We start from the raw sequence: 17,960 nt of genomic DNA, 5'->3' as shown, positions 1-17,960 counted from the left end.
TCCCATTTATTATTATTATTATTAACAAGATTTTTTAGCTGCACCAGGTTTTTTAGCCTGGGGTTTTAGTTTCTTGAGCAGCTGCTAATGTGAGCTTCTTTAAATCATGGTGGCTTGGAGGAGGCCAGCCTCCAGCCCCAGAACTGCCCTCCTGGGCCACAAAGAAGAGATCTTACATTCCAGGCTCAGGAGAATTGTGGGGTGACAGAGGTGAAGGCAGGAAACGGACTTTTGACTGGGCACATCTGTTAAAACTGACATTTGTTGTACAAAAGTGAAGTATTCCTAACGTGTGGCCTCTTGGAACATACAGCAAATGCCTGACCCCACAAAGGAGCTTTGTGGCAGCTTTCTTCCAGATAATAATGTTATCATGGAATTTGTAATTCCCACCTTAATCAGAAATTGTCAAAAGGCACACCAACAACCTCTCACTGTCACTTTTGGGTTTAGCAGGAGGTGGAAGGGGCAAAATGGATCAACTGATGAAGAAGGAAACTGAGAAGATTGTCCGTGGAATTAGCTCTGGTGTGATGCTAGTTATCACTGTCTCCCCACTTTGTCCTAGATATTTATCTATCATTCCCCCACCGGCAGGTCACTTGTTGCCTCCCTTGGTGCTGAGTTTCCAATAAGGTGGCTTCATACTCCTATGGCTGCCCCTTCTCGATCCATTGCCTGAGTTTTGAGGTTCACTCCTGCCAGGCTTCTACTATGGTTGCTGCCAGCTGCGAACATATCCCTTCTGCCTGCAATGGCTTGCGGTGCTGGGACACAGGGCAGCCTTCCTCATGTGGGAGAGGAGAACACAGTCAGAGAGGAAAGGAGCCAGGACAGCCAATCCTGCATCTCGAGGCTTCATGCCTCGGCTTTTGTGGTTCCACCAAGTCTGGGATCCTTGATACATCTTATTACAAACATGCATAAAATGGTGCTGGATCTAATGACCCAAGAAATCCCAGCTCATATTCCTCGTTTCAGACACTGCCCTCTTGTCTGCAATCTGGGGATGTTGAGGCAGATCTGCTTTGGAAGGCCTTTGCTAAGTCATGGAAGGTAGGCAGGCAGATGACATACTTTGATACACACTGTAAAATGATCTGTAGATATTAGTTACTATTAGTGTAAGGTGCTTGGACAAATCAGTCAAGACCAATTCAGACACCAGGTGGCACTTCACTGGACTATCTCCATCAGGTTGACATCCCTGAAATTTCTCAGTCTTTCTCCCACATTTTGTAGAGCCGGTAGGTGCAAAGAAAGATGGAGAATACAGGTATTGGGGAGTTTGAGACGTCGACTCCCATGATTCAAAAGTTGGCTTGGCTACTAAGCATGCTGGCTATGGGAATTCTATGGCCCTGTAATCCAAATCCCTCAAACATTTCCTATCCAAATCTGGAGGCTTTGTACTTGCCAGGACCTTGCTAAAGAACTCAGGGAAACAGCTTCATCAGCCCTGGCTTAGCTCTTATTGGGAGTCTGTACAGGAAGCTGACACTGGATCTTTCCTAGCTCTTAGCCAGGAAGGGAATCACACAGGCCTCCTCATCTCCTGATTAGGCTCATAAGATGTCTTGTCTTGTCTGGCTAGCTGGGCTGTTTGCCAAAAGCCCACTATTTCTTGTACATCATCCCTCCTAACTCCACAAAAGAGATGGGCGGCATGGCAGCATCTGTCGGAAAGCTCTTGGACCTAGTATAGAATTCTCAAGTATCCAGGCTGGAGAAGTGATGAGTCGAAAAGCTCTGGAGAAATTGTGGACTTGGGGAGGAATTGCTTTTGGTGCTGCTGAGGTTCCCCTCTTCATGACATGGGTCTAGCCACAACTGGCTGGCTGCCCTTTAAAGACCTGAAGTGGAATTGAGATACCCACAATGCAATTGTGATTATACCATCACATTAAAAAGAACTCATGGCCTGGATGCCAGAGTTTCCCAAGCTGCCGATTCAGTGCAGGGCTAGTTCAGGAAGAAAACAAGGGCAGAACATTCTTCCCATAGGTGGCAGGCTTCAGCTCACCAACCTTCTGTCCTAGCAAAGCCTTCAGAACAGCCTTCCCAGCCTGTCTGTAGAAGTACATACCGGCCAGGGGTTTGCTGGCTTTCTCCCCCCTTGGATCAGCCTTTCTTTTCTGCAAACATCCTGGCAGACCCAAGTCCTCCTTGATGCAGGAACTGGTGTGGGTGTGTGGAAGCAGGAATGAAAAGGAAGGTGAAAGGGAAGAGTTGTCGCAGAAGAGAGGCGCTGGGTGGTAGCAAAACGAAATTGCTGAAGAAGGAATCCAATCAGGAGGCTGGTGACACCCAACAGACCCAAATGTTGATGTGGCTAGAAATGCCTTCTCTATTAGTTTGCTTTTTGTTGTTTTCATTAATTTGTTTTTTATTGCAGAAAGGGATCAGAAAACCCAAGGGGTATGGTCCTTCTTTTTTTCTGTATGAAGCAGGGATAATTCAACTTGCAGGCAAGGCTCTCCCTGGGCCATCTTGGCCTTATGTGTCACTCCAGAGGGGCCCTGGCTCCTTTCACAAAGACTGCTGACCCCGTGACCCCAAGACCAAAACCAGGCTTTCTCCACCCCAGCGCCTAGTGCACGAAAGAGACGGGCTTCTGTTTGTAATTTTGCCCTTTCCCTCTTTTTCTGAGGAGCAGGGACTTTGAAGAGTGGGGTGCCTACAAGGAACTCTGTGTCCAGACGAGTCCCACAGACAAGGCGCTCTTGGCCAACGCTTGGGCAGCAACGAATCCCCTTTCTGCAGGAGCTGGTAATTCGGGAGACAAATTAGAATGGGTTCAGAGGATGGCAATGAAGGCGGTTGCTAACCTCCTACATGGTAGGGTTGAAAGAAGTGGGTATGTGTAACCTGGAGAAGACTGGGGTGGGAGGAGGGATGGTTAAAAAACCCTCTTCAGACACCTGAAGGGCTGCCAGGTACAACAGGGCCAAAGGCTTTCTTCTCTGCTGCCTCACAGGGTGTGATCTGGTTTTGCAGGCTCAGTGTACACTCTGGCTGAATGTTTGACAAAGCTCCTTGAAAACAGGACAAACTCTGCCGGGCAGTGATGGGCAGAAAGCAAATCTCTGGACAATCAGCTGAAAAGAGGCAAAGTTTTCTGACTCCCTTTAATTCATTTAATCACAACAGCATTACATACTTGTTCTAATTTATATCATCAACATGTGAACAAAGCCTGAATATTCTGGAGAAGATTTTTGTGTGGAAGCCTGCAAGCTTCATTCAGTTCTGCTACTCAGTACACATTCCTGAGCTGAGAGTTCTCTGAATTCAAAATGTATTGAAAATATATGTCAGATTAGCTGGTGATCTAGTAAAGCACAGAATGAATCACATAGAGGTCCCATCTGCATACCCCTGATCCGAAGGATAGGGTGGACTTTTTGTCCTAGAGATCTTGAAGGAAAGGCTGGACAGCCGTTGGAGATGCACTAGCATCCTGAAGTGAGCTGGGGTTAGAACTGAGTCTGGAATGTAGACAATATGGCTTTTCAGACTACGTTTCCCAGAATTCCTTAGTTAGCATGGCCACTGGACAAGATGTACTATTTAGGACGTCTTCAACTCTATGATCCTGCAACTAACACAACTATGATTCTGGGGTGGGGGCTGCAGTAAAAGGGCTTGGGCAGTAGATGGCAACAGAGGTTTGATATTAGTCAGCAGTTTAATGTTCCTGACGTCCGATCCCCCAGCTTTTCTTGTTTGTTTTTATTCACTCAGTATTGCAATAGGACAAACTGCTTTTGAAAAACTCCTCGGTTTCAAAATGAGACCCTGTCACAAAGCTTCTTGCTCAAGGAACATACTGTACAACCAAGTTGAATGCACAGAACCAACTGCGCAGCTCTTTCCAGCCTGACTAAATATAGCTAGAACTGGTGTGATTTTTCATGAAAAACATAAGCACTACTGGCATTGAACATAATTAAAAACTTGTATTTCTTTAAAGAAAAGTAAGAAAATAGGAAAATTGACAAAAAGCCTTTGCAAGATTTTACCTGAAAGATGGACAGCTTGTTATAATCCTGAAGCGCTGCTTTGCTTGCTCACATAGGCAGTTATAGCTGAGGCTATTAAAATGAGTGCTTATATGTGAAGTGCAATCTCATTACATATAACTACAGGCTTGCTGCAGAGAAAAATAAGCAAATACATTTCCTTACAGTTAATTGCTTGGTCGACTAAGGATTTCTTGAACAAAAGGAAATTAGAAGGAAATGTTATGTTTGTACTTTAAAGGAAATTAAAAAAAAACCCACTCAACCTGATCCTGGCCCAAAGTTCTTACAAACTAAACTTAGATTTGGTGGGTGGAAAACAGCAGATGGAATATGATGCGAGTGACAAAGCTGTTGATGTGCCATAAATGACCTGGAATAGAACAGCAAGAACAGGCAAGCAAACGTGTGTGTGTGTTTTATTCTTTAGCCTTTCAAATGAAACTTTCATTTAGCTGGTGAGGTTCACACAGAGGTGAACAGTCTATGTCTTAGGATATATCTGTAAAGGCTATAGTTTTTTGGTGGAACTGGAATTCAGAAGAATGAATGTCCTTTCATTAAAAAAATAATAACATAGTTGCACACAGAAAAGCTACTATACCAGGGAATGACAGCTTGGCTAGAACCTTCCTCTCTGACATGCCACCTTTCTTTTAAATGTGCAGAAAAAAACAAAGAAAGAAAAAGCAAAGTATGCTACTTATCTACCACCCCATAATGCTTAAGCACTTTCTGGACTATTTGCAATTTAATTATGCAGGCTGCACATTGCCTCCCCTCCCCAGTGAGCTGGCGTAATTAATTTACCGACCTCGGAAGGACGAAAGGCTGAGTGAACCTCAAGCCGGCTATCTGGGATTGAATCCAGTTTGTGAGCAGAGGCTTGGCTGCAGTACTGCAGTTTAACCACTGTGCCATGAGGCTCCTTAAGAATACACATTCGTACCAAGAAGGATTCAATCATAGGCCCCCCCCCAGGTGCAGTCTGAAATAGCACTGCCCAGACACAGAGTTCAACATCATGGGAAAGGTGGCCTCAGAAGTCATGCCAAAGGCTTCACAGAAAAATAGGTTGCGGAGGAAGTTAAAGGAAACAACGTTGGCATGTAGGTGTTTCAGGCGGGTAGGGAGAAAAAAAATGGCCACAGAGTATTTGCTTCCTCTGCTGACTGGAGTCTGTTGTTCCATAACGAGACACAAGGACATAGAAAGAACCCAGTGGACGTGGCTTGGTTGGTGGATGAAGCCCTGCTCTTTGGGCAGAAAGGGACTTTCGTATCAGGGCAGGGACCAGTCGGGTCTTCAAAGTGTGTAAGAAAGTCAATGGAATGCTTCTTGTCGCATCGCCTCTTCTATGTGCAGGGCACAGCACGGGTAGAGTAAGACTGGGGCCGGCGTGTGAAAGCACTCACATAGCTGAGATCCAGGTCAGCCTCTGTGACTCCATGAGGGGGTCGGAAGGTAAACTTCTGGAGCAACCCAGCAAAGAATAGGAAGACCTCCATCCGGCCCACGGCCTCTCCAGGGCAATTCCTTCGGCCTGCAACAATCATGACACATCGATTCTATTAAATATATGCTATTGAAACAGATGCAGAGGATGGGCAGAGTGGTGGTCAGCCTGCCTCACCTTGAAACTTCATTAGCGGAGCCTGGCATAGGTTTCAAACAACACACAGGGCATGGATTCAGAAAAAAAAAATGCCCCCCAAAGTCCCAGGGAGACATGGAGTTTAGCGGTTTAAGGCTGGAGAAGTCCCAACTGTAGACCCAAACACTGACTCAGAAGACTGAGGTATAGACCTCTTTCAGCCAAGGCACCCACCAAGCCTGGACCCCTCATGTCTACTTCAATACCAAAGTAAAAACACATATCCTGGGGCAGTATAAAAAAATGATGATGAAAAACAAGGCTCTGACAAGCAGGCTGCTCCTTTAAAGATCTTCAAGCTTCCCAAAGGGGTGCCCGCTTTCGGCGGATGGCCAGGCTCAGGAGAGGCTAGGAGTAGGGCTCTGGTGAGTCCCAGATCCCGCCAGAGCTGGCTATCATCCAAAGACCTGTTGGAGAGCCTGCTGCTCCAAGCCAGAGAGTCACTTGCTGGTCATCCAGTCAATTGGATAACTGGTTAATGGCTCAGGAACCTACTCATAAAATTCTTAGTCCTTGTGAATTTTGGTAGTCTCAACCTAATGAGAAGACGCCTTGAGGCAGGGAGATTCTTCACTTCCTTTCCCCTCGAAATGCAAAGCACAGACACAGAGCAAGCACAGAAGGGACCCGCTGATTGCTTTAAAAGATGGAAAGAGCTTGAGCCAAGGTTCTAAATTTTCAAATGCTGCTAAAATTAAGGAGTGGCCGTCTCGTTTGCACACGTTTTTGTACGAACTGCTGGGTGTCTGCGCCCCCTTCTCAAAAAACAAAACAAAACAATATCACCTGCTATTGCAAGGATTATCTGAGAACAGTATGAGACTTCACCCAGTCTCCAGACCATGGAAGCGAATGTGGCAATTGTCTCTTATCGTTTGTGAGGGTGAGACAAGCAACAGCTAACCTACTCTTTTCCTGTCATTCACCGGAAAGACAGGAGGCCCACAGCGGATCACCCATCCTTGCTTCTATGGTGTCAGGCCTTGTTTAATTCAGAGGAGAAAATGGCCAGCTGTGGAAATCTGCCTCCTCCATAAATCTGAAAGAAGAGATCTTTTCTTTGCTCCTGGAAAGAATTCAAATTACCTATTGAGAAAGGAATGAACGCTTCTTTCTTCACGTAATTCCCCTTGTCATCCAGAAAGTGGTTGGGGTTAAACCGGAAAGGAGTCTCCCACTGAGTTTTGTCATACAACACGGAGGTAAGAGAAGGGATCACCATTGTACCCTGAGATACAAACAGACTGAGGTCACAAGGGGTTGAAAATCAGAAAAAAAGGGAGAGCAGGATAAAAAAAATTTCATCCAGAGCCTGGAAATGTCCTTTTTTTAGATTACAACCCCCCAATCTGCTCAGCCAACATGGAGAGTAACCATGCTGATTAGGAGATGATAGGAGTCACAGTCCCCCCCCCCCAAAAAAGGCTGTGGGCTGTATCCCTCCCAATTCTCGGGGAGGGGAAGGAAAGTTACTTGAACAAGGGCTAAAGTACGGAGTAGCTCAGTTATAATTTGGATGCCTTTGACATTTGGAATGGGCTAAGCATTTCTTTTGAGTTTGAATGATAATTGGAATTGCCAAGAACTTCTGAACTTAACATCTAAGAGCAACTTTCTTGGCAAAAACCCATCTTGCCATGTACCCTGTTTCCCTGAAAATAAGACCTAGCCTAGTATGATTTTTCAGGATGCTTGCAATATAAGCCCAACCCCCAAAATAAGCCCTAATTAAGTGAAAGCCCGCCCTCCACCATCGTGCAGCAACCAGAAGATGATGTGACTGTATTTGAATAAATGTAGATGGTTGTGCATGGAAAAAAAAATAAAACATCCCCTGAAAATAAGCCCTAATGTGCCCTAATGTGTTTTTTGGACCAAAATAAGACACTATCTTATTTACAGGGAAACATGGTACTTTTGGACTTTAAGTTTTGGACTTGTAAGTTCTTCACACTGGTACGAACCTGATGAAGTGGTGCTTAATTCACAAAAGCTCATTTACTGTGTGATGATTTTTTTAGTGTTCTATAAATGTATTGCCTATTTTTGCGTTGGGAAAACAGGAAAAGGTAAAATAGAAAATTACAGTAAGCAGCAAACTCCCACACAGTTGCTACTGTTCTCTCTCCCTCGCTTCCCCACCGCCTGGGCATAGTTCCTCACCCCACGCCCTACCCTTTTCCACCTTCAAGAAAGCATACCCCATACCTTAGGAATGAAATAGCCACGGAAGTGTGTATCCACAGCAGTGCTCCGTGGAAACTGAGGCACAACAGAGGCAAACCTCTGTATCTCATGGATTACCGCCTCAGTAAAGGGCAGCTGTTTCCGATCTTCGTAAGTGGGCAAACGCTCTGTTCCAAGGACTCCGTGGATTTCCTCCTGGACTTTTTCTGCAAAAGGAATTCTGTCTCAAATGAGGATGAAATGTATTGAAATTAAAAAGCTTGTGCTGGGGAGGAGGCTAAAATGGATTTTCCATTTCTTCTCCCCCAACCTTCTTTATAAAGGGCTGGTTCATCTCTGCTGCTGAAGATCTGGTCCATGGCAAATTCAGGAAAGCAGTCTTAGGACTAGAATGCTCTGTCTCCAGCTACAGAAAGCTGGTGTGTCACTCAGAGCCAAACACACTGTCCTGTTGAGGTGCCCATCTCCAAACAGACCACTAGTCAGACTGGTCCAAGAAGCCATTGCCATGAGATGCTGTCTATTTCTATCACTATTTCTTTCATTGTCTTCTCAAATTAAGAAGCACAACAGTGCCTCTCAAATTGGGACACTGTACCAGCTGCTCCCCCACCCCAGAATAGGCAAGAATACAAATCTTGTCAGAACCCAGAACGCCTTAACTTTGTCCTGGATCAGCAAGTGGCTGCCATGTATCTATATGGACTCAAATCAAGCATCATTCTGGGACAATCAGAAGTTGTCCTCCATCCCTGGTGATAAAAAAGCTGGCTTCAAACGATAGGGATTCCCTGCACAATCAATGAAACACAGGCTTTTCCTCCCTACCTATTCTCCCTTGTGCAACAGGGAGTGTCATTTTACACTTTATAATAAATATATCAGCATCACAAGGAGTTTGAGGGTGCGTGGTGTGTTTTTATTTATAACTTACTCTGAATATCGGGGTATTTCATCATCAGCACGATGGCCCACCGAATCGTGGTTGCTGTCGTCTCTGTCCCAGCTATGACGAGGTCAAGTAATGATGATAATATATTGTCGTCATAGAACGTATTCTTTTCTTTGTGTTTTTCCTTTGGATAAGAAACACATGCTGCAAACCTTGTAGTTTCCATTTGAAAAAAACTGTTTTTCTTTAAAAACAAAACTCAGAACAGCTATCAAGTAACTAACTAAAAACGGCATTGAAGAATGATAAAACACCACAATGAACAAGAGTTAACAGAACCACAAAAAGGGAGCTACTTATATACCACCCTATAGTTCTCCAAGCACTCTCTGGGTGCTTTGCAATTAATTATAGAGGTTAAACATCCCCCCCCCCTGAAATGAGCTGGGTACTCAATTTACTGACCAAGGAAGGAATAGAAATCTGAGCCAGCCTGAAGCCGGCTACGTGGGATGGAATTTAGGTTGTGAGCAGAGTCTTGGCTGCAATACTGCAGTATAACCACTGCGCTATGAGACTCCTTCACAACAACAACTCTTAGCCATCCAATAACCGCAAATGCTGAATCGTTTAGACTAGAGTGACACAGAGGAAAATTGTCTACGCTCCTGTCTGCAGCATTTCTCTTTAGGGAAGGTGATCTATAAATGGAAGCCCTGATGTCAGGTCCCCCTGAGGTGCAGCTTTGAAAATTGCTACGTCCCTTTTACAGATTTGCTTACCAAGCCTCTGTCTTTCCATTTATGTAATACTATCTTATAAATTCAGCATGGAAGTGGTGCATTATCAGTTTGTGTTTTCACTATGTAACTTCCTGGGATTCATCCAGATCTGGGCAAAGTTCCTTGTTGAGGTTTCATTTTCTACAATCTCCTAATTTCTACAAGGCGTAGTCCAGATAAGTAACTTTTTTCAAAGTTTCGGCCCACTACAATCCCCAGTATGGAGGAAAGAAAATACCTCTTCTTGTTGTTGAAAGACCACCTTGTCAACGTAACTCTCCAAGTGGTTCTCATTGATGTTCTGTTTGCCCATTCGGACAAATTTCTTCAGAACGGCAAAAGTTTCATGACTTCTTTTCAAGATTGTCTTGTGTGGTTTGAAAAGGAATCCAAGATACGGGTAGACATTATAAATCTAGGAGAAAGACCAACAGATGCCACGGAATATATTAAAAACCAAAGGAAGTTTATGTAGAAAGGAAAAGGTGTGCCAATAATTATGTGACAATGCCATCGTAGTGTTCCCAGGAGTTTCCCTGGGGCCTTAGCAGAGCAGTTCCTTTGGCTTTTTCACTAGGGTCCATGCAGGAGAAACTCTGTCCCTTCAAGTGTTTAAATACAGAAATCATTCAAAAGACTATCAGAACAACATGGCTGGGATTTGACATTTTGGAGGAATGGCTCAAGCTTTCTGTATGGAACAGAATTCTCTTCCTTTAAACGAATCTCCAGGGAAATGAATGGAGGCCATCAGATTTGTCTAGACATAGACTGTAAACATGAATTAAAAAACACAATTAAGGGAAAGATGCAGTAAAGTGACAAAACCAATGCAATCGCCTTTTTAAAAGGAGCAATAAAGCAACAGAACAAAAAACAAGAACAACAAAAGGATAAACCCAACCCATCCAACATCTAGAGAACACAGATTGCTCTTTTTTTAAAGTTATTCAATCCTGATTTTTAAGTAATACACAAATTATAAATCAGTTACAACCCTCTAACATTTCATGATGCAAGATTTAATGTCGTTGTAATAGGCTGGCAAGTCAGTATCTCCATACCGTAAAATTAAACCAGGGGCAAGGGACAAAAATTGAAAGACTTCCACACCAGTTATACTAGGCACAGAGATTTCATATTGCCATCCCCCCTCCCCCAAAATGGGCATATTTCCAAAGTTCTCTAATCCAGTGACCCTCACTGCTTCTTGTGGCAGCAGAAATGATCTTAACAGTTATTTATAGTGTGTGAAGAAGTAGCTTATTTTGTCTGTCCTGAGACACCTGCACATCAGCTACACAGGATGGCATGAGCTACGCTGTGGACTGTTTGTGGAGCAATTGAAAGAGCCAAAATGGTTTTCATCTAGCTGCAACATTTGGCTTTCATTTAAATGCTGGCTAGGATCATGCACTCAGATCGGCGTGGGAGGAGTGCTCCCACTCCCTGAGCTAGTGGCAATTGACAGACTACGCTCACACGTGGGGTGGGGTGGGGGTGCTCAGTGTCTTCCACCTGGATTTGAGGAAGACTCCTGCTCTCCCTGATGGGAGTTCAGCCTCGTGCACTTCCTGTTGCCATTTGAGGCTGTCTTCCTTTCTCATCTGCCTGGTTATTCCAAACGGAGATTTCATGCCACAGGAGCACTTGCTGTGCATTTATTTATTTTCTTTACTTAAAATATTTTAATCCACCTTTCTCCCTTGAAAAGGACTCAAGGAGGCTTAGATAAAGTAAAGGTAAAGGTTCCCCTTGAAAATTTGTCCAGTCGTGTCCAACTCTAGGCGGCGGTGCTCATCTCCTTTTCCAATCCATAGAGCTAGCATTTGGTCTGCAGACAATCCTCTGTGGTCACGTGGCCAGCTTGACTAGACACGGAACACTGTTTACTTTCCCACCGAGGTGGTACCTATTTATCTACTCGCATTTTTGCATTTTTCATGCTTTCGAATCGCTAGGTTGGCAGGAGATGGAACAAGTGACGGGGGCTCACTCTGTCGCGTGGATTCGATCTTACGACTGCTTGGTCTTCTGACCCTGCAGCACAGAGGCTTCAGCGGTTTAACCCGCTTACAACGCACCATATCTGGAGCAACACGGGAGGCATTTAAAAACATGCAGAAGCATGAAGTGGACTCCACATCATGCTCATGGATTTTCTGGTTAGACATCACAAAGGTGACAACCAAGAGAGTGCTCAGCCTGATCCTGATACCCAGGCAAGATAAAATGGAATCCAGTAGGACCTATGTAGCCACGGGATTGATATCCGCAGTTTCACTTATCCACTCTTCACTTGTATCACCATAACAGGCCACAAGATAGATCCATAGTCATGATATGAATAGTGAAGGATGCACAGCATGTTCCCTGGAGCCCTCCAATGGCCAGTTCTGGTAATGCATGCGAAAATATTTTTCTTGGTTTTTTTTCCATTTATCATGCTATCTATACAGCATTCACTATTATCCATGGTTTTAAGAATTTGCAGGGGGAATGGAACCAATCCCCAGCAAATAAAGGGTTCCTACTGTATCTCCTTGATGGATACACTTCTGGGGGAAAGAGTTTGCTGTGTTAGTCCATTGCAGCAAACACGAAAAAGAATCTTGTAGGCATTTTTTTCCTTTGGATAAGCTTTTCTAGATGGAAGCCTCCTTGGTCAGCTGCATGGTGTATTCCTTCTGTGGATAGCAGGCACATATTATACTTATGCTCAGATGGGAGGGCAAGGTGGGGAACAGACACATAAGGCATGGGTCTGCTTAACTATGCAAGGATTTCTGCTTGACATACTAGGGACTGCATGTTGAAGGATCCTTGTTAAAGGAAGGATCAGTCTTTGAACTTTTTGAATGTTTACTCCTTTCTATTCCTCACCCAAGTAGGGGTATAAATGTCTGCTCATGGAAGCAGCACTCAATGCAGTGGACTCAGTCCACAGGCAGAATATTCTTTTGTCATTTCTAACCCCACTGGCAATTACAACGGAAGACTTTGGTCAGGAAGGCCCCCCCCCTTTACCTGCAAGTGTGGAACTCCCAAAAGCCCAATGATTTCATGGATGTTTCTCAGGAAGATGTTGAAAATAGGGTCAGCATAATCAAATCTGTCTCCAAAGAATAAGGTGAATGCAACGTTTGTTGCAGCACCAGAGAATTCCAGTAAATCAAAAGCTTCACCTAAAAAGAAAAATAGAAGAAGAGTGGAAAATAACTATGGTTGCACTCGGCAAGCAGCATAGACAAAGTGGTGATGAAAGACAAAAGACACGCATCACCTTTGAAGGCCCTGATCTTCTCCATCAGGAAGGGCAGCTCTTCATGGATCCTCCTCTCTAGCCGGGTTTTGCCCATCCCAAGCTCCCGCAGACTTGACAAGGTGAATCGACGGGTGGTCTTCCACAGGTCCCCAACGGAAAAGAATAAGCCTGAGGATTAAACATTTCATGTCATTTCATTCGCCTATTGCAGGATGCATGAGGCACTAGGATCAGAGCCAGCCTAGATCGCTTAAGGAGGAGAATGACACTGCTGGTCCTGATGTGTACTAGAGAGGGGGAAATTTAGTGAACCCTGATGGGTTTCTCTAAGCTGCCACTCTGAAAAAAGAGCCCGCTCAGAGCAGGATCAGAGGATCCAGTGCACCCTGACTGGTCCCTGGCCCCTGTTTCCAAGCCATGACCAGTAGATATATAAAATGAGCCTGGCCTGAGTCTCCAGATCAGAACACAAGGAGTGAATTTGGCAGAGCAAGGCTTTCTGACTCTGAACTCTCTGCTCACATGTTCACTGAATCAGTTTGCTGCTAATGACCTGGGAAGCAGTCAATTAACTACAAAAATGGCTCATTTGCTGTTTAGCTGTTGCCATGGCAATGCTTCCTTCAGTCTTGTGCGCACTCTTCTTGCCTTCTTGGTTGAACACTTCCCTGCTGCCTTGGGATCCTTTGACCTGGCCAGGCTCTTGGTCATTCTGGCCTTGCTGGATGGCTCCTATTCCCCACGTGTTTGATGGAAAAGCTAGTCACGCAATTTGAGTATGGAGAGAATGCAGGACAGCAGCCAGTAAGTGTGCCCAAAAAGGGTGAGAGAAAGGCCCTCTTCTCTGTGCATCTCAGGTCTTTCAAGCTGCAAGCCTGTGGATCCGTATTATTTACTGATCTTTATTTGTCGCTCTGGAAACCTTTTTCCAGTGAAAACGGGGGTAAAAATGCTTTCCACCTCCCCCTTCCACCCACACCATCAAGAAAGCTACTGCTTATTACATTTCTCGTTGCCACTGTGCTTTGTGGCAGTGCAGCCTAGGGACGAATTACGATTAGGAATGTAAATCCTTGCTTCTCCCAATCTTTCATGAGTGAGAAAAAGAAACCATACACACACAAAATATTCTCCTTGCCTGTGAAAAGGCAGGTTGTTTTCTGTTGGTCTCATGCAAAGTTCTTATGCCTTGCGAGACTAACTTTTGGACAGATCAGAACACAAGGAGTGAATCTGGCAGAGCAAGGCTTTCTGACTCTGAACTCTCTGCTCACATGTTCACTGAATCAGCTTGCTGCTGATGCCCTGGGAAAGAATCAATTATCTACAAAAATGGCTCATTTGCTGTTTAGCTGTTGCCCTGTTTTTACAGGGAAAGGAGACCAACTTTTTGCAAAGATATTTTGCACAAATTGCACAGATCTTCACAGGGAGGAAACTTGTATTTTTGTTCTTGTACTGGAGGTGATGCAGCTTGAAAATACTTCACCATGTCCTCTCGGCAAGAACAAGAGATAGAGCGCCCTTGCTTCAAGTAACTACTCTTAACTGTAGTCCATCAGCCTCTGGAAGGTGCCATATTACCTACCTCATAATCGTAGGAAAGTGATAAAAAATATAAAAGCCAGCTGTGAGTAAAACCCTGTGACAATTAACAAAAAAAGGAGATATTTGGTAAAAGTGCTTGCATGAATGCTGTTAAAACCTGAAGTGGGTAATGAAAAATATTTCTAGCTGATAAATATGTTTGTGAAGGGTGGAGCATGTCACTATAGAAAAAGCTGAAAGTGGCGGTGCACAGAACTCGACGTGAACAGAAAGATCTTTAAAGTTAGGCAGGTCCATAGGAGAGCAGACATTTAAATTTTATTTTATGAATGTTCAAATTGCTTTCCAGTATATCCTCGTACAGTGGTTTAGGACAGACAAGAAAACGTAAAGCCAGAATAAGATTATGCAAAACTGATAATAACTTCAACAAGTTAAAATAAACATCATTGTGAACATCGGTCAGATAAATGCATCTAAAACTATCATTGCCTTCCTTAAGCTGAACCTCTACAGCATGATTAAAAGAAAGAAAGTGTGCAATCACGATGACAGATAATATTCTGTCTTATTGCCTTTACCATTCTCATGATTCATGTGGTGGAATACAGGGACGACAGGCCTGTCCACAAATTCACTGCCTTTGCTCATGAGGGCCTCTGTCACAGCTTCATAACCAGTCACCACCACAACCCTTTGGGAGCCGAAAAACAACGAGAAGACTGGGCCATATTCTTCTGAAATCTGGAAAGGAAAATAAAAAGCCAGTCTTGGATTTTAGGGTGTTAACGATGAACAAGACATGAGCTGAAAATTGCTAGGCTCCCTGGACGTTACTGCTGAGAATTAGATGCTTGAATGGATGGGACTCACAATCAGAACAAACAAAACAGCTATACAGAGATTTCGATCATTGTTCCATCTAGGCCAACTTTCTGTGATATGGCACCCTCCAGACATGTTTGACGATGATGCCTGCCATTCTCAGCTATGTTGTCTGGGTCAATGGAAGTTATATTAAAGCACATACGGGAACCAGATGGAAGAATGCCAACATTACTCTTTGGCTCTTTCCTTTAATCTGCTACATGATTCCTTTAACTAGAGGGATCAGAGTTTGAAATTGTGATTTTTTTCTGTGGACAACAGATGCTGTACTTCTTTTATTTATTTATTTATATACACAAGGTAGTTTATGCAATAAAATAATGCAACCAAGAAATATCAAAAGCAACAAACTTAATCAGTTATAAAACCGTAGTTTAAAAACAGATATACTAGATAATATTTTTAAAAGCTTATGCACAAATAACATACATTTGTAAACAGCTGAATAATTTGAACCAGCAGCACAAAGGGACTTAAAAGAAGGCAACATTGAACTACTGTAGAGGTGTCTGGAGTTCATGCTTCTGTAGTTCAACTCTCAGAATTCTGCTTGGGGAACTCTCAAAATCCTAGTCCAAAGGTACACATCCATATACATCAATGCCCCCCCACAACCTAAGGTTTTAAGTTCAGCAACTTCAAAGGACTGTAATAGCTCAGTGAACTGGAACATCCAGGAGATGGGAGTTCAATTCCACACCGTGCTTTGTAGAAGAGCCTATGTGGACTTGGGCAAGTTACAGAGTCGCAAGGTTCCTCTAGAAGAAGATGGGAATGTTTAACCCCTTCTGAATACTCTCTACCTGGAAAACCTTGGAAAGGATCACCGTAAGTCAAAATCGACTTGACAGCACATGATTATTCTTATGATGGCCTTCACAAAGATCTAGAAGCATTCATATATAAATTAGTGGCATATATGAGTTACAATCTCTCTCTGCAAAAGGGAGCATTATTTGGGATTAACAAGCAATAATCCATTCACATCTGAAACATAAAGGGTAATTATACAGACTCTTTCTAAGTCTGTTGCAAAACTTTACAAATAGTGATGTTTTATTTGTTCTTTACAAAAGGCCACACACTTACATATGTAACATCTTTAAAAGATTGTAAAAGACAGTGCAATCCTAAAAATCTATCCAAACTTACTCACAGATAGGTTTGCCCCCCCCGTCCTGCAATATTACTGTACCTTAATCTTTTTCTTTTCTTGTTTTTTTAGTTTTTTAGTTTTTGTTTCATGCTTTCTGTTTTTCCTTCCTTCTTTATATGTACTATCAATATTGTTTTAAACTAAATAAAGTGTGTAAGAGAGATTGAGAGAGGAGGGGGGAACAGGGTTGCAGACTGTGCTGGATGGGGTGACGCTCCCTCTGAAAACCCAGGTGGCACAGCTTGGGGGTGCTCACCCTGGATTCCCCTTCGAGCCTGGGTGCCAAAGGTTCGGCGGTGGCCAGGAGTGCCTTTGCACAATTAAAACTAGTGCACCAAGCAAACGAACAAAGACCTTAAGGAATGCAATAGTTTGATGCACATTGTCACATCATGACAATGTCTTCTAAAAATCACATGGTAGAAAATTACTGAGCAAGTGTGGGAAAACACAAACAGAAGGCACTGAAGACAGGCGGCTCTATAAGCAGAACTCCCCTCCACCCTGACACACATCTTACCTTCATATACGACAGGTCTTGTCTTCTAATATCTAGCAAGTGCAAATTTCCAATAATGGGAAGTGGACGAGGACCTGGAGGAAAGCGCAGGGATGATTTTCCAGGGCTGCTCAAAGCTAAGAACATAAGTATTAACAACAGTATACACAACAACACTGTTGTGTTGAGGCTAAGGAGGACACCTAACCATGGAGCCATGTTCAGCTGGACTTTCGGTGGAATGGAAGGAAAAAATCTGAGTGATGCCTATTTGGCCAAAGTCTTGCCCAGCCTTTCCTTCTGCATTACACAATATTTTAAATCTGCATGCCACTCCTCTTGTGCACACTTTGATGACTGGGCAAAGTCTTTCCAATAGTTGAGAAACAAATTGTTTTGTAACTGAAAAACACCTACTTGTTGGAAACATGACCACATGCTGCCGAGCCCACTCCAAATATATTCAACAAGTCTTACAAAACATATAATTCTGCAATTTAGTCTTTTTGCACTGACCTAGTTTAGCCATGGCCACTGGTCCCATCACCTCCTGGCAAATAGAAGGGGAAGATATGGAGGCAATGACAGATTTTACTTTGTTGGGCTCCATGATCACTGCAGATGGGGACAGAAGCCACGAAATTAAAAGAAGACTGCTTCTTGGGAGGAAAGTGATGACAAACCTAGACAGCATCTTCAAAGCAGAGACATCACCTTGCCAACAAAGGTCTGCATAGTCAAAGCTATGGTTTTTCCTGTAGTGATGTATGGAAGTGAGAGCTGGACCATAAAGAAGGCTGACTGCCGAAGAACGGATGCTTTTGAATTGTGGTGCTGGAGGAGACTCTTGAGAGCCCCCTGGACTGCAAGGAGAACAAACCTATTTGTTCTGAAGGAAATCAACCCTGGGTGCTCACTGGAAGGACAGATCCTGAAGCTGAGGCTCCAATACTTTGGCCATCTCATGAGAAGACTCCCTGGAAAAGACCCTGATGTTGGGAAAGAGTGAAGGCAAGAGGAGAAGGGGATGAGAGAGGACAAGATGGCTGGACAGGGTCACTGAAGCA

The 17,960-nt window shown here is 43.8% G+C and overlaps 1 protein-coding gene across 1 annotated transcript; it reads right to left on the bottom strand.

Annotated features, from left to right (window-relative positions):
- Window positions 1–3,099: 3,099 nt before the first annotated feature.
- On the bottom strand, window positions 3,100–17,539 carry LOC110084706 (cytochrome P450 2W1). Its single transcript, XM_020804307.3, has 9 exons — window positions 16,915–17,539; window positions 14,932–15,094; window positions 12,821–12,970; window positions 12,565–12,722; window positions 9,776–9,952; window positions 8,798–8,939; window positions 7,885–8,069; window positions 6,763–6,904; window positions 3,100–5,565 (listed from the first exon to the last, which is right to left on the bottom strand). Exons 1-9 carry the CDS (start codon window positions 17,110–17,112, stop codon window positions 5,378–5,380), a joined length of 1,503 nt encoding a protein of 500 aa, XP_020659966.3. The 5' UTR covers window positions 17,113–17,539; the 3' UTR covers window positions 3,100–5,377.
- Between the last annotated feature and the right edge of the window lie 421 nt (window positions 17,540–17,960).

Source organism: Pogona vitticeps, chromosome 13 (assembly GCF_051106095.1).
Source record: "Pogona vitticeps strain Pit_001003342236 chromosome 13, PviZW2.1, whole genome shotgun sequence".
NCBI classification, from domain to species: domain Eukaryota; kingdom Metazoa; phylum Chordata; class Lepidosauria; order Squamata; family Agamidae; genus Pogona; species Pogona vitticeps.
The sequence above is the reverse complement of the archived record's forward strand: the minus strand, read 5'-3'. Positions and strand labels throughout refer to the sequence as shown.